Source organism: Anabrus simplex, chromosome 1, assembly GCF_040414725.1.
Source record: "Anabrus simplex isolate iqAnaSimp1 chromosome 1, ASM4041472v1, whole genome shotgun sequence".
Lineage (NCBI taxonomy): Eukaryota > Metazoa > Arthropoda > Insecta > Orthoptera > Tettigoniidae > Anabrus > Anabrus simplex.
This window is the reverse complement of record NC_090265.1, coordinates 634,057,279-634,071,384: the sequence shown is the minus strand read 5'-3', so window position 1 is coordinate 634,071,384 and position 14,106 is coordinate 634,057,279. Positions and strand designations below refer to the sequence as shown.

The 14,106-nt window shown below is 40.2% G+C and overlaps 1 protein-coding gene across 1 annotated transcript in view; it reads left to right on the top strand.

Annotated features, from left to right (window-relative positions):
• Positions 1-14,106, top strand: part of gdl (gonadal protein gdl) — a 77,244-nt gene that overhangs the window by 51,327 nt on the left and 11,811 nt on the right. Inside the window, exon 3 of the mRNA XM_067135733.1 lies at positions 3,472-3,605. Within this exon, the coding sequence (XP_066991834.1) occupies positions 3,472-3,605 (134 nt within the window). The remainder of the gene's footprint in view (positions 1-3,471; positions 3,606-14,106) is intronic.

Genomic DNA, 14,106 nt, shown 5'->3' with positions numbered 1-14,106 from the left:
CCCTGAACCAAGAAGTCATTCTACCATCAATTCTCACTGAAGCCCAATTGTTAACATAAATGCCTTTCATTAATTTTAGTAATCTACCTTTAATTCCATAGTCCCCCTGTATGGTGAACATCTTTTCCCTCGGTACCTTGTCATATGATTTCTCTAGATCTACAAAACATAAACACAGCTGTCTATTCCTCTCGTAGCATTTTTCAGTTACCTGGCAAATATCGAAAATCTGATCCTGGCAGCCCCTCTGTGGTCTGAAACCACACTGGTTTTCATCCAACTTCCTCTCAACCACTGATCGCACCTTCCCTTGCAAGATGCCAGTGAATATTTTGCCTGGTATACAAATCAGTTTGATATCTTGATAGTTGTTGCAATCCTTCCTGTTCCCTTGCTTATGGATTGGTGCAATTATTGCTTTTGTCCAATCTGAAGGTACCGTACCACCACTCCATGCTAATCTTACTACTATGAAGCCATTTCATCCCTGCTAGCTGCCTCTGTGGATCAGTGGTAGAGTGTCGGCCTCCGGATCCAAAGATAGCGGGTTCAAACCCGGCAGAGGTAGTCGGATTTTTGAAGGGCAGAAAAAAGTCCATTCGACACTCCATGTCGTACGATGTCGGCATGTAAAAGATCTCTGGTGACATATTTGGTGTTTACCCGACAAAAATTAAATCTCAGCCATAGACGCCCAAGAGAGTTTCGGTGTACTAGTCTGCTATCTAGTGGGCCTAGAGTAAAATGGAACGTCGAAATTGACGAGAAGACAGCCAGAAGGCGTCAAATTGAAATGTCTGCACATGGTAGCTGAGGTCATAGATTATTATTATTATTATTATTATTATTATTATTATTATCCCTGCCATCCCAATACACTTCACAATTTCAGGTCTAATTTCATCTATTCTTGCTGCTTTATGACGAGTTATTTTTACCATACTTTCCACCTCCTCAAGCATAATTTCACCAACATCATTTTCCTCCTCCTCATGAGCTTGGTTGTTCACAACACCACCAGGAAGATGTCCTTTTACGTTGAGAAGATGTTCAAAATATTCCCTCCTCCTGTCCAGCCTGTCCAATGATTCCCTGAGATGTATTATGAGTTCACGTGAATTACCCAAAACACTATTCATTTCCTTTTTCCCTCCCTTCCTAAGATTCTTTATTTCTGTCCAGAAAGGTTTCCCTGCTGCCTGACCTAACCTTTCCAGGTTATTACCAAAATCTTCCCACGACTTCTTTTTGAATTTAACAACTATTTGTTTTGCTCTGTTTCTTTCATCTACATATAATTCCCTCTGCACTGGCCCTTGATTGGAGCCACTTTTGATGAGCCTTCTTTTTTACCAAGTTTATCAATTTTACCAAGTTTGCTTTTCCCCATCTTTACACACAGTTGTTCCTAGGCATTCCCTTGCTGTTTCTACTATCATATCCATGTATTTCTGTCTAATTTCCTCGTCCTGGAGATTGTCTACCCTTATTCGTTTGCAGACAGATTTCACTTTCTCTATCCTAGGCCAAGAGATACTTAGTTCACTACAGATGAGATCGTGGTCTGTATCATCGAAAAATCCCCTGAAAACCTCGTACATTCCTAACAGACTTCCTGAATTAGAAGTCAGTTAAGATATATTCTATTATGGATCTGGTACCCCTAGCCTCCCATGTGTAGCAGTGAATAGCCTTATGCTTGAAGAATGTATTCGTAACTGCTAACCCCATACTAGCACAGAAGTCCAGCAAATGCTTCCCATTCCCATTAGCTTCCATATCTTCCCCACATTTACCTATCACCCTTTCGTATTCTTCAGTTCCATTTCCAACTCTCACATTGAAATCGCCCATTAGCACTATCCTATCCTTGCTGTTGACCCTGAGTATGATGTTACTCAGTACTTCATAAAATTTGTCAACTTCATCCTCATTTGCACCCTCACATGGTTGAATACACTGAGACAATTCTCGTCCTAATTCCTCCAACTGCCAGTTCTACCCACATCATTCATTCATTTACGTGCCTAACAGAAACTATGTTGCGTGCAATGGTATTCCTGATAAACAGCCCTACCCCATACTCTGCCCTTCCCTTTTTAACACCCGTCAAGTACACTTTATAATGTATTATCTCTTCCTCGTTATCTCGCCTTAACCAAATATCACTTACTCCTAGCACATCCAGATGCATCCTATTTGCTGACTCAGCCAGTTCTACTTTCTTTCTTCTATAAGCCCCATTAATATCGATAGCTCCCCATCGAATTCCATTACGTTCGCCAAGTTGTTAGCAAGGAAACCCTCGCCTGTCAAATGGGAGTGGGACTCCGTTACTCCCATAGGTCCAAGGCTTGCTGAAAATGTTCTGAGCTCAGTAAATTCATGGAGTGGGGTGCCTCCCTACTTACACATAGTCCAAGTGAGGATCTCTCGTCTAACAGGTTAGGGAACATGGTGGATTGTATAGCCCTAGCTGCCTGAGCACAAGGAAGGTCATGACTCAGAATATGTCCGAGATGCCCACTCCCATTCCGTAGCAACTGGTATCCCGACTCTCAGGACCGCTTACTAGGCCACTCGGCCATTGCGCATGGTTCATGAACTAGGATGTGACTACAGTAATCCACACCATGAACCATGCTGATGAACTATTCGATAATTATTCCTAGAAGTTATCTTGATCATCAAACCATGTGGTACGTACATAATCTCAGATTGAGAAAAACTGCATCTGGCTAGTACTCGTAGTCAAGTGATTGGCATGCTAGTTTCTCGAACCTAAGATCGTGCACTAATAACATAATCACTTTCTTCTCGCCAAGGTGACTATAGTAATCCGGGCCAATGCATGTGGAATTTTTAAAATGAAGTGTCATCCTTGTGGTTCAGATTACATATAATACTGGAGGTCCTTTGGCTGCAATCATGATACCAATAAATGTGTAGCTTTTTTTTTTTTATTTTTTTTTTTTATCGTACTTCTATATTACTCTTGCATGAGTTCTTGAGTTTTAGACTTGTTTCCATGGTTGAAGAACTGTGTTGTGGACATCAAATTTGTGTTCCTTCTGTACTCTAAGTAGTTGGGCACTCCATCATTGTGATCAAATGGCAACTATCTCGCTGATGATATATAACATTCTCACCAATATACCAGAAAGACTCCTACTTTTATGCCAATTACGTTGAAAGGATGTTATGGATGATTGAATGCAAGTTCAATATATTTTTTGCTCTTTCTTTGTTTCTTTCTTTGTTGTGACTATTTTGTACATAACCATAATGTGAGAAAGAAATATTTATTACTACATATCAGATTTTTTTTTAAGGGTGCTTCAGTGCTATTTTGCTTATCACCTCACCTTAAAACTGTTGTCTAAATAAATTTATTAAGATTGAAATGTTTTATGTGTTGTATTTGCACATTATTTTTTTCTGTACAGTATTGTTTTTTTTGCATTGTTTCAGTGGAAGTGCAAGATTTATTGCAGTTGGGAATTGATGAGGAGACAAGACTGACACGCCGAGCATTATTGCAGTTGAAACACAAAGAGGAATTAAAGCAGACTGATATGAAATTGGTTCTTCAGCTTGACCAGAAGGTATAGCATGTTCTGCAAACTATCCATATTGATTTTATGATCGTATTAATTTGTATGTTTACCGCATTTGAAATTTTTATAGATTTCCATCATGGAATTCTGCTGTTCTCAAACCATTCCCTCAAAATCAAGATAATGCCCTTTCTTCCTACACTTTCCCCTCCAATTTTTAAGAAGACCTGTCCATGCTATCATTTTCAAAGTTAATTTTGTAATAAATAATCCTTTTATGTTTTTCCAATGAATCATTGCACCTACTTCCCGTCCAGCAGCCAAGTGAGTTTTTGAAAATATTATCAGATGGTCACGTCACTGATTAATTTATTATCCTCTGTTATTAACTTTCTTTTTAGTAAGCCTCCATGGCTCAGTCGACAGCACGCCAGCCTCTCACCGCTGGATACTGTGGTTCAAATCCTGGTCACTCCATGTGAGATTTGTGCTGGACAAAGCGGAGGTGGGACAGGTTTTTCTCCAAGTACTCCGGTTTTCCCCGTCATCTTTCATTCCAGCAACACTCTCCATTAACATTTCATCTGCCAGTCATTTATCATTGCCCCAGAGGAGTGCGACAGGCTTCGGCAGCCGGCACATTTCCTATCCTCGCCGCTAGATGGGGGCTTCCTTCATTCCATTCCTGACCCGGTCGAATGACTGGAAACAGGCTGTGGATTTATATTTTCATTAACTTTTTTTTAAATCTGTAAAGCACTTCCTAAACATATATTTTACCTGAGCCACAGATAGGCCGATATGCATTAGTAATAATTTGTAACTCTTACCAAAAATATGAGACAGCAGAAAATAAGAGCATATTGATCTTTATGAAGGGAAAATAAATTTCATTGATGTCTTTAATATGAGTTTCTACTTTTTAAATAGTTATAATGGAGGCAGCTTACTTTCTTGGGGTGATCATAAGGAAAGGTTTTTATTATAGTTTCATTGTCTCATTAGGAATTTAGAAGAGATATACTGATGATTTTCCTTGCTTTAGAAAAGGTTTACGATATTGAGGGGAGGAGGGTTGGCTGACTTGATCAGCTTTAAAAACTGCTAATGCCGAGTGTCGAAGAGCAGTAAATAACTCGACCCACCATAGGGGCCAGCGGCTTCGGGCGGATGAGCCTCTTTGGGTGGGGTGATGGTCCCCTCAGTGTAGGAAATGACACTGCAACCCATCATCTTTGTATTTGGCCCAACGTCAAAACGGATGGAGGAACCTCCTTTTTGCTTTTTTCGACGGTCGTGGAGGTCATGCCAGACGGACTGGGTGTGAAGGCGGAACTCATTCGTATTTCGAGTCTGCGGCAGTCCGTTGCAGTCGTGGTACTAGAAGCTGCAAGCTGCGATCCACCTTAAACAAAATCCCAATTGTGGCATTTTTTCCTGCTGTCAAGCCCTTCAATTCAAGTCCAATGGCGATGGGATAAGCATGGTGGAGGCAGGTTTTCGGGTGCACCTGGAAGCGTCTAGTCCGGTCCTGCACGCTGGCAACAGATGTGTGATAGTCATCTCTCTGAGACCAATTCTACAACCTGCTGAGCACTACCATCACCAAAGTGCCACCAAGAGACAAGCTCTTACTACTTAGCGATTTCAGCACCAGAGTTGGTAATGATCACCAATTATGGGGCAGTGTGATGGGAAAACATGGACTTGGCAACTGTAATGCCAATGGTCTACTGCTCCTTGGTCTACGTGCTGAACATGAACTCTTTATCACTAATACTCAGTTCAGCCTGTCCAATCGCTACAAGACCACTTGGATGCATCCTCGGTCAAAGCCCTGGCACATCCTTGACTATATCATCACCTGGCAATGTGATAAAAAGGATGTCCTTGTTACAAGGGCTGCAAGAAACATTGATGACTGCTGGACAGATTATAAACTCCTTTTTTGCCAGTTGAAAATTTCAGTCTGTCGCAAACCAAAAAGATCCATCCACAAACTGCCCAGAAAGAAATTTGATACTTCTAAACTTCAAATTGAATCCATTGCTACAGATTACAGAAACCCAATCTCAAACAAACTGGCTAGTCATCCAGTCAGCAGTGATAGTATAAATCAGGAGTGGGCCACTGAGGTTATCAGTGAGTCAGCTGAGTAAACAATTGGTTTTGTGAGGGGGTAAAAAGACAAGACTGCTTTGCTGAAAATAATGAAATTAAGTGTCTGATCAATGCCATACGGGAAGGCCATCTATCCTTCCTTCAAAATCAGTCTTCCAATGTGAAGAAATCACATTTCTTGGAAAGGAAAATGTCAGGCACAAATGAGGGAAGTCAAGAATAACTGGTGGCAACAAAAAGGTGAAGAACTGCAAAGACTATCTGACGCCCATAACCTGCAAACCATCTATGTGGGCATAAAGGAGATATATGGTGCACTTCGATCTTCATTGGGGACATTGAAGACTGCTGACAACTCCATCATTTTAACTGATGAGAAATTCTAGAACGTTGGAAAGAACATTCCTCTGCGCTTCTAAATTGTGCCTCCAATATCACTGAGGACTTTCTTCGTAATGTCCCTCAGCAGCCCCAACAACCATGGATGGCAGTTCCAGCCACATACAGAGACTTCACCAAGCACTCAATCAACTAAAACCTAGAAAGGCTCCTGGTCCTGATACAGTATCATCATTGCTGCAATATTTGTTTACTATCACATTAAAGAAGAGAGGTATCCTGTAAGAAAGAAGTCAGCTCCTGCGCGAAACTATCTGTACACTAGTATGATTCAGACCAAATTTGCTGTACAGGAGTGAAAGCAAGGTGGACTAAGAAGTAACATACATGAAGGTAGCAAGTATGATCGCTGGTACAAACAGGTGGGAACAATGCAGAGGTGCGAACTATTACGGATTTCACTTCATGATTACGGCATTACGGTTGAAGGGAAAATTATTATGGAAAAGCAACATTGTCACGATAAAAATTAATTTCTACGAAAAAAAGGAAAGAATTAAAAAATGTTCAATCCCTTAGAGCATTAACGGTCAACCCTCCTCATTTCATCGTTTGTAAGTTGGCAACTAAACATATTTGGCAATTATTTGGTCGTCACTTCCTTTTGTTTTCTGCGAGCGTTGTGAAATCATGGCCAGCTACATAGATATACGCTGCTCTCTTAGCTAGAATGGCGCATCAAGTTGGCCTGAAGTAGGCTCTACTCCTTGCTACTCGCTACTCCTTGCTCTGCTTTTCTCCAGTGCGCGCATTCAGCTCTCTATCTGTTGTGTGCGTAGAACGAGTGGTATAGTTAGTGCATTTCAATTCTAATTATCCTAGTCGTTGATTCGAAAAGAAGTGATTGGTTTTGTAAAATGAAGTGGAACAATTGTCAAATTGCATCTTCTTCTAAAAAGACAGCAGTGTTACAGAAATTTCTAAATCATGCCGAAGATGTAGACATCTCTTTCAGAGTGAGGGTTTCCTATTCATCTCTTGATTATTTTGTTCGAAGATTCCCAATTTTGGTCAAGGAAAGTGAACATGACAAACTTGAAGAGAAATTTGCAGTTTACCAGTGTGATAGTTTCCCTGAATACATTGTACATAGACCTAACATTGATCTGAATTGGGGCAACATTGCAAAGCTTAAAAATGAAAGTGGACAAATTAAGTATAATACCTCAAGTAATGTATTTGCAGTACTAAGCGTACCTCTTAGTAATTCTTCCACAGAAAGAGTTTTCAGTGTTGTTAGGAAAAATCAGACAGAATTCAGGCCTACGTTAAGTACATCCACACTGTAATCACTTATGGTTCTGAAGACGAAAATGTCATATCGGAGGGAAGTATGTTTCAAGAAAACCTACACTGAAAAGCAGCTGCTGGGTGCGAAACAAGCTACAAAGAATTTTTTATCGCAGAACTAACAGGTAATGAGCAAATTTTATTGTGTAATGTTCTATACTTTAGAATAGATTGCTGTAGGAAAGGGCAAACGGGCTGCTTTGGATTTGACTCGTAAATGTTTTGACGGTGGAGGGGAAATAATGGCTAAGTTAGGAATGAACTCGATGGATGAAGCGGTTTGTGTAACCCGGCATTGGTGTTGGTGGGTCCATGTGAGGCGATTGGAAGAGGATACAGGTGCACTTGTGTGCATTTTTGTTCAGCAGACATTCCAGTGTATTTACCTCCGTGACAGTTCACAGATTCAACAAGTGCATGACCCCGGAAATAAATGTTAGTTTCTCATTTATTGATCTGTTTTGTTATGGGAATATGATAGTCCTATATTAATTATTTTCATATTATGTTTAGTAACTAAATAATATCAAAAAAGACAAAGAATATAAATTAAGAACAATATGTACTATACACAAAAAAAATACCATTAAACTGCTATTTATAGTTAAAACGAATATTTTCAGAAAGTTATCAAGTAAAATTACTGATTTTCAGAAGAATTATAACACAAATACTCACTGTTGCATTTTACTCGTTCACTGGCACTAAACATGAGTTTTATTGAAGCACTTGATATGCATTTTTGGTGCTCCTGGACACACTGCACACATCGTCACCCCATTCTTTGTTTTGTTGTCAGCAGTTTTCTTTCGGTACTGTGCAGTTTCGCTGCATTTTACTGGCTGGTCCTTCCACTTTGCCTTTTGTGTGTGTCCTATTCCTTGTTGAAGGTGTACGAGGTGTAGCAGTACTGTACCGACAGAGAGAAGGCAAGAGATTCCTTGAAACGACGGAAAGATTTTTCTTTCCAGAACTACTTTTGCACTGTATGATCCAGGCATTTACAACTGCAGTCCCTAACAGAAGTTCAGTAGCAACTTTTCGCCACCATTTGACACCCTTTCTCAGTGGGCTGTAATATGATATTTGTCTCCAAGATCAACACCGTTTTTGATCTTGTAGTGCAACCCATATTTCAGCTTCCTAATTGGATCTCTTTTCCTGTTCCTTTTTCTGTGTTATTCCAGAATATTACCATGATCAGGTACAGTGGATATCATCAAGACTCTCCACTTGTTCATCCAGTTAATTATTTTGACCCCTATTTCATTATATGCTCCTCAAATTTCCCTCTTTTAAGATGCTTATTAATGGCATCTTTTGGGAGACTGCTCTTATTTGGACGAATTGTTCCACAGACAATTGTTTTCTTGTTCAATAGATTCTGTGCCAATGGAACACTCATATTAAAATTGCGGTGAACAAGATGCAGCCTTTTTCCAACAATGGTTCACACATTTTCATGATGACTGCTTCAGCCTGACCTGTCCCTTGCAGCTCATCATCTTCCCCTTGATAAACTCTTACAGCAAATGTATACCCATTTTCTGTGTAGACTTTGTAGAGTTTAATTCCATACTGATGAGATTTGTACGGAATATATTGCCTTAAAAGCAGTCTTCCCCTCCACAGCACCATAGACTTATCTATTACAAAATTTCTCCCAGGAGTTAGGGCATTCTGAAAATTTTTCTGAAGCTGGTCTGCTGGAGATTCATTTTTGTACACTCTTTCATTTCCCTCCCTAGGGACTTCATTAACACACAAATGCTAACAGCAGAGCAAAGCTAGGAAATGATGACTATCCATAGTGGCCTTTATTACCTTATTTTCATATAAAGTGTTCTCAACCAATAAAGTAGCAGTTCAGGGACATAATTTAATCCTGTGCCAAGTAATATCCCCCAAAATTTGGCCATTTCTTCCTCCGTGGTATCAGTCATTCACAATGTTCACTGAAATGAAATGGATATGGCGTATGGCTTTCAGTGCAGGGAGTGTCCGAGGACAAGTTCTGCTTGCCAGATGCAGGTATTTTGATTTGACGCCCTTAGGAGACCTGCATGTCATGATGAGGATGAAATTATGATGAAGATAATACATATACCCAGCCTCCATGCCAGCAAAATTAACCAGTCATGGTTAAAATTCCCAACCCTGCTAGGAATCGAACCCGGGACCCCTGTGACCAAAGGCCAGTACGCTAACCATTTAGCCATGGAGCCAGGCACAATGTTCACTTGTGAGTCATCACAAAAAATGGGTATGCAAATGTCATGCCCGCCTTCCGTACTCCACCATGGCACATCACCATCACCAACAATCTGACTTAGAGAGGTATCACTTGGAATTTCATCCCTGTAAATAGCTAACCGACATGCTTCAGAGTCACTGTCTGTGTCGGGAGATGAGTCACTATCTTGAAAGCTGTATGTAGGGTCATCATCAGATATTGGAGAGAAATCACTGTCACTGTCATCACTTTGTTCGAAATAATGAGTCCTCCTAAACCTCTTGCTAAAGAACGTGAACTTGCTTGTAAATATTATCTAGGGAGACAATAAACATGCCATTAACTACTCCATTAAATAAAAAATTGAAAACTTATATTTGCTTATCTTAGAGTAATATAATTATAATAAGGAATAGGTTACACGAGATATGAAAAGGGTGGTACTCTTTTGGCCTCTGTCAAATGCTCTCAGTTGGTGGATACGCTGCCTAGGCATCTGCGAGGCATCGCGGGTACTTCGTACTGTACATAGTCCTCTCTGCACATCTTGCTTAACTGTCTGACTCGCAGCAGTTGACTGGTAACAACTCATCAACAGCAGGACGGTGCCATCACGAATGCACTCTGGTGGACGTTGTAGACATTACAGATCCTTGTAAATGTAATCGTTTACTCGCACGTCAATGATATGCATGAATACAGAAATGGGATAATATTGGACCACTCCTTCAGGGTGCTTTTCTTTTTTTGTCAAGCAGTGTATAAGTTTTGAAATATTTGTATGATTGACATTGTCTTCAGTTTTTGATACATCTGTTATCAGCTCATGTGAATCGAATATACTTAGTCTTAAATAAAGTTCTTAAGAATATTTTCTGTACCTATAGTAAAGAATTCAACTAACAGATTCTTTTTTAAAAGTTCTCGGAAAGCAAATTTAATTTAAAAACATATAAGCTCGTTAGGCCTTTTCAGTCGTGAAATTGCTGGGCTGAGTGCCTCAGATGTTTGAGGCGCTGGCCTTCTGAGCCCAACTTAGCAGGTTCGATCCTGGCTCAGTCCATTGATATTAAAAGGTGCTCAAATATGTCAGCCTCATGTCGGTAGATTTACTGGGACGTAAAAGAACGGTGGGACTAAATTCTGGCACCTCGGCATCTCCAAAAACCGTAAGAGTCGTTAGTGGGACATAAAGCAAATAACATTTTTATTTATTGTGAAATTACCAGCGTTTCGCCGCAGTGTAGCAGTGGGCTTATCAGTTGGGTTGCTACACCTTTCCAAGACGTTGGCGGCTAGTGCGCCGTTGAGACCCCACTGCAAGCCTCCTATGTAGGACATTTCACTGACAGTGCATTAGGGGAAGCATGTGCCTCCACTTGTATAAATGGCTGCCTTTGGCCTTTATATCGACAATGAAGTTCCCAGAAGGAAACCATAATTTAGTTTAGATTGCCAATGTTAAAAACATATAAGCTCTTCAGGCCTTTTCAATCGTGAAATTACCAGTGTTTCAAATTTATTTTATTACTGCCAATTGAGAACATAAAATAAATTCAGGTTGCTCAATCATAAAAGTAAATTTATTTCAAGTTATCACACAGAGGCAATAAATTAAAGTTTCCTTAAGGGGATGTATAGGAATGTAATTGTTGACCTTGGGGTGAAACACTGGTACCTTTACGATTGAAAAACCTGAATTTATGCAGATTTGTTTTCCAAATTTTCAGTTTCCTACTAGACTTCATCCTGAATAGTTGTTACGCATTCTTGTTTATAAATAGAGATTAATTCTTGCCCCTTAACCCATGAAAGAGCGCGTAGAATGTTTGAACGTCAGAGATCACTCGTGGAGTTTTCCTCTGTGATAATGATAAAGACAAATAAAGTTTCACATATTATATATTCATGTCACAATTGATATTTCTTAAAGCTGGAATAATACAGTAACATAAATAAATACTCACAGGCATCGTACAACTTCGTTAAACCAATATTTTTGTACCTTTTTCAAAAATTAAACCTAGAATTAACAAAATTTATTCCAAGATAAAATTCTAAAAGAATTTAATTGTATAAAGTCCACCTATTCAATACAAGTTCGCCATTTAATAAATGGTCTGTCTAAAAAGCTACATAGGACATGTTTCGACGTAGCCTAGAGCTCATCTTCAGGTTAAAATACCACAAAAATGAAAAACATATACCAAAACAGTGATACAGTAAAACCTGCCTTAACGGACACCTCTCACCGGCGGTCACCAGTCATTGGCGGACGATTTTCTAGGTCTGTAATTAAATACCATATTGTGTATGAGTAATTTACCCCTCTTATACGGACACCCTTTATTATGGACGCGGACGCACCATAGCCATGAGAAACTCCAATTAAACCTCTCCTAACGGACACTTTTTTTTTTTTTTTTAAATACTGTATTTGTGTCCTGTACAGTATGTATTTGATTACTTTTTGCACAGGCGGTACTTCCAAGAATTGCAGACACCGTAACTTTTGGTCCAGGCTGTACACATTCTTGGAAGGCAACACTAAGCTACGAAGGTTATGCCGAAAGTTTTTAGCAGCGCATAAACTGTAATTCTGAGGACAATGGGATTGTTTTCATTTGAAAGAGCGATGTTTTTCGACCTTGGAACATGCACACGCAACCCCTCTTAGCGGTAGTTCCTCCACGGTGAGGGAAGAAAGCAAAGGCAGTGCTGAGTCAGACACGGTGCAAGATGGATCTGTCGCGCCGCTATTTTCGAGCAATGAATTTTTATGATTGTAAAAAGAAATTAAGTGCCGAAGAATGCCATTCTTGTTTGCTGCGCGTTTTTGGTGAGGCTGCCCCTTCTAGAGCCACAGTTGGAAATTGGTTTCGCGAGTCTTCAAGGGGTCCGCAGTCAATTGAAGATGAACCTCGTCACGGTCGCCCAGCAACAGCTGTGACTCAAGAAAACATTGATGCTGTGAGGGAAATGATCAAAGCAGATCCACATGTTACATTTTGTGACATTGAAGGGACCTTAAATATTGGGTCAAGAGCAGCGCAGACCATCGTTCACGATTATTTAGACCTTACCAAGAGATGTGCCCGTTGGGTGCCACATTCCCTGACAGAAAGCCAAAAGGAGGAGAGAGTGGACTGGTGTCATTTCATGCTAGAAAAATTCAATGGAGGGCAGTCCGAAGACACCTACAATATCGTCACAGGTGATGAAACATGGGTCTACCATTTTGATCCTGAAACGAAGAGACAGTCTCCTGTGTGGTACTTTCCAGGGTAGGAACCACCCACAAAAGTTCAACAAAGTCGGAGCTCTGGAAAGAAGATGGTGGCAACTTTTTTTTTTTTTACGAAAATGGGGCATCTCACCTCTGTGACCTTGGACACACGTCGTACAGTCAATGCTGAGTGGTATGTGAATGACTGTCTTCCCAAAGTCCTCACCACTTGGAGGTCACAGCACCCAAAGTCCAAGAGTGGACACCTTCTGCTGCATCACGACAATGCATCTGCACACAGGGCTGCCAGAACAATGGACTTTTTGGAAAGGGAAAAAGTGAGAGTGTTACCTCATCCCCCCTATTCACCTGACCTGGCCTCATGTGACTTCTTTCTGTTCCCTAAGACCAAGGAAAAAATACGTGGGCAGTGGTTTTCGTCAGATGAAGAGGCCATTGCAGCGCACAAGTGTGCACTAAGTGACATTCCGAAAGAAGCTTGGACTGAAACGTTTTCTAAGTGGTTTCAGAGAATGGAAAAATGTATACGTGCTAATGGAGAGTATTTTGAAAAGTTGTAATTGTTGTTTCGCAAATTAAAATTTTTCTCACTCTCTGCTAAAAACTTTCGGCATAGCCCTCATATGCTATCACTTCCAGAAGTTGTGGGATCTGACATGCTCAACAGCGCTGGATTCGTACTTTCACTGTTAGGTTACTTTTCATTGACTCGTGGGCTTTTGATGTGTTCAGTTTTACGTTAGTAAGTCGGTGTAAACATAGCTCCGAGGAAGTTTTTAACTCTAAAAGAAAAGGTAGGCATAATAGACTATCATAAACGTGAGAAGTGTGGTGTGTGTAAACTGTCCGAAGTGTTCAAGATTGGAAAGACACAGGCAACTGAAATTGTGAAAATGCAAGAGGAACCAGTGAAAGAATGGCATTTAAATGGCAACGAACAGCGCATTAAACTGTTTCAAAGTGGTAGTGGAGTTCTCATTGACAAGACAACGCTAGAGTGATTTGCTAAAATAGGAAGTCAGAATGTCCCTGTGTCATGACCAATGATACAAGCAAAAGCGTTAAAATTCGCGGCAGAATTAGGTATTGGAGATTTCAGAGCTTCGAATGGCTGGCTAGAAAGATTCAGAAAGTGACATAGTATCAACTTCAGAGTGATATGCGGAGAATCATCCAGTGTTAATATGGAGATTGTTGAAAACTGGCAAGAAAAAATACCTTCAGTCATAGATGGGTACGCTCTGGAAAATATCTTGAAT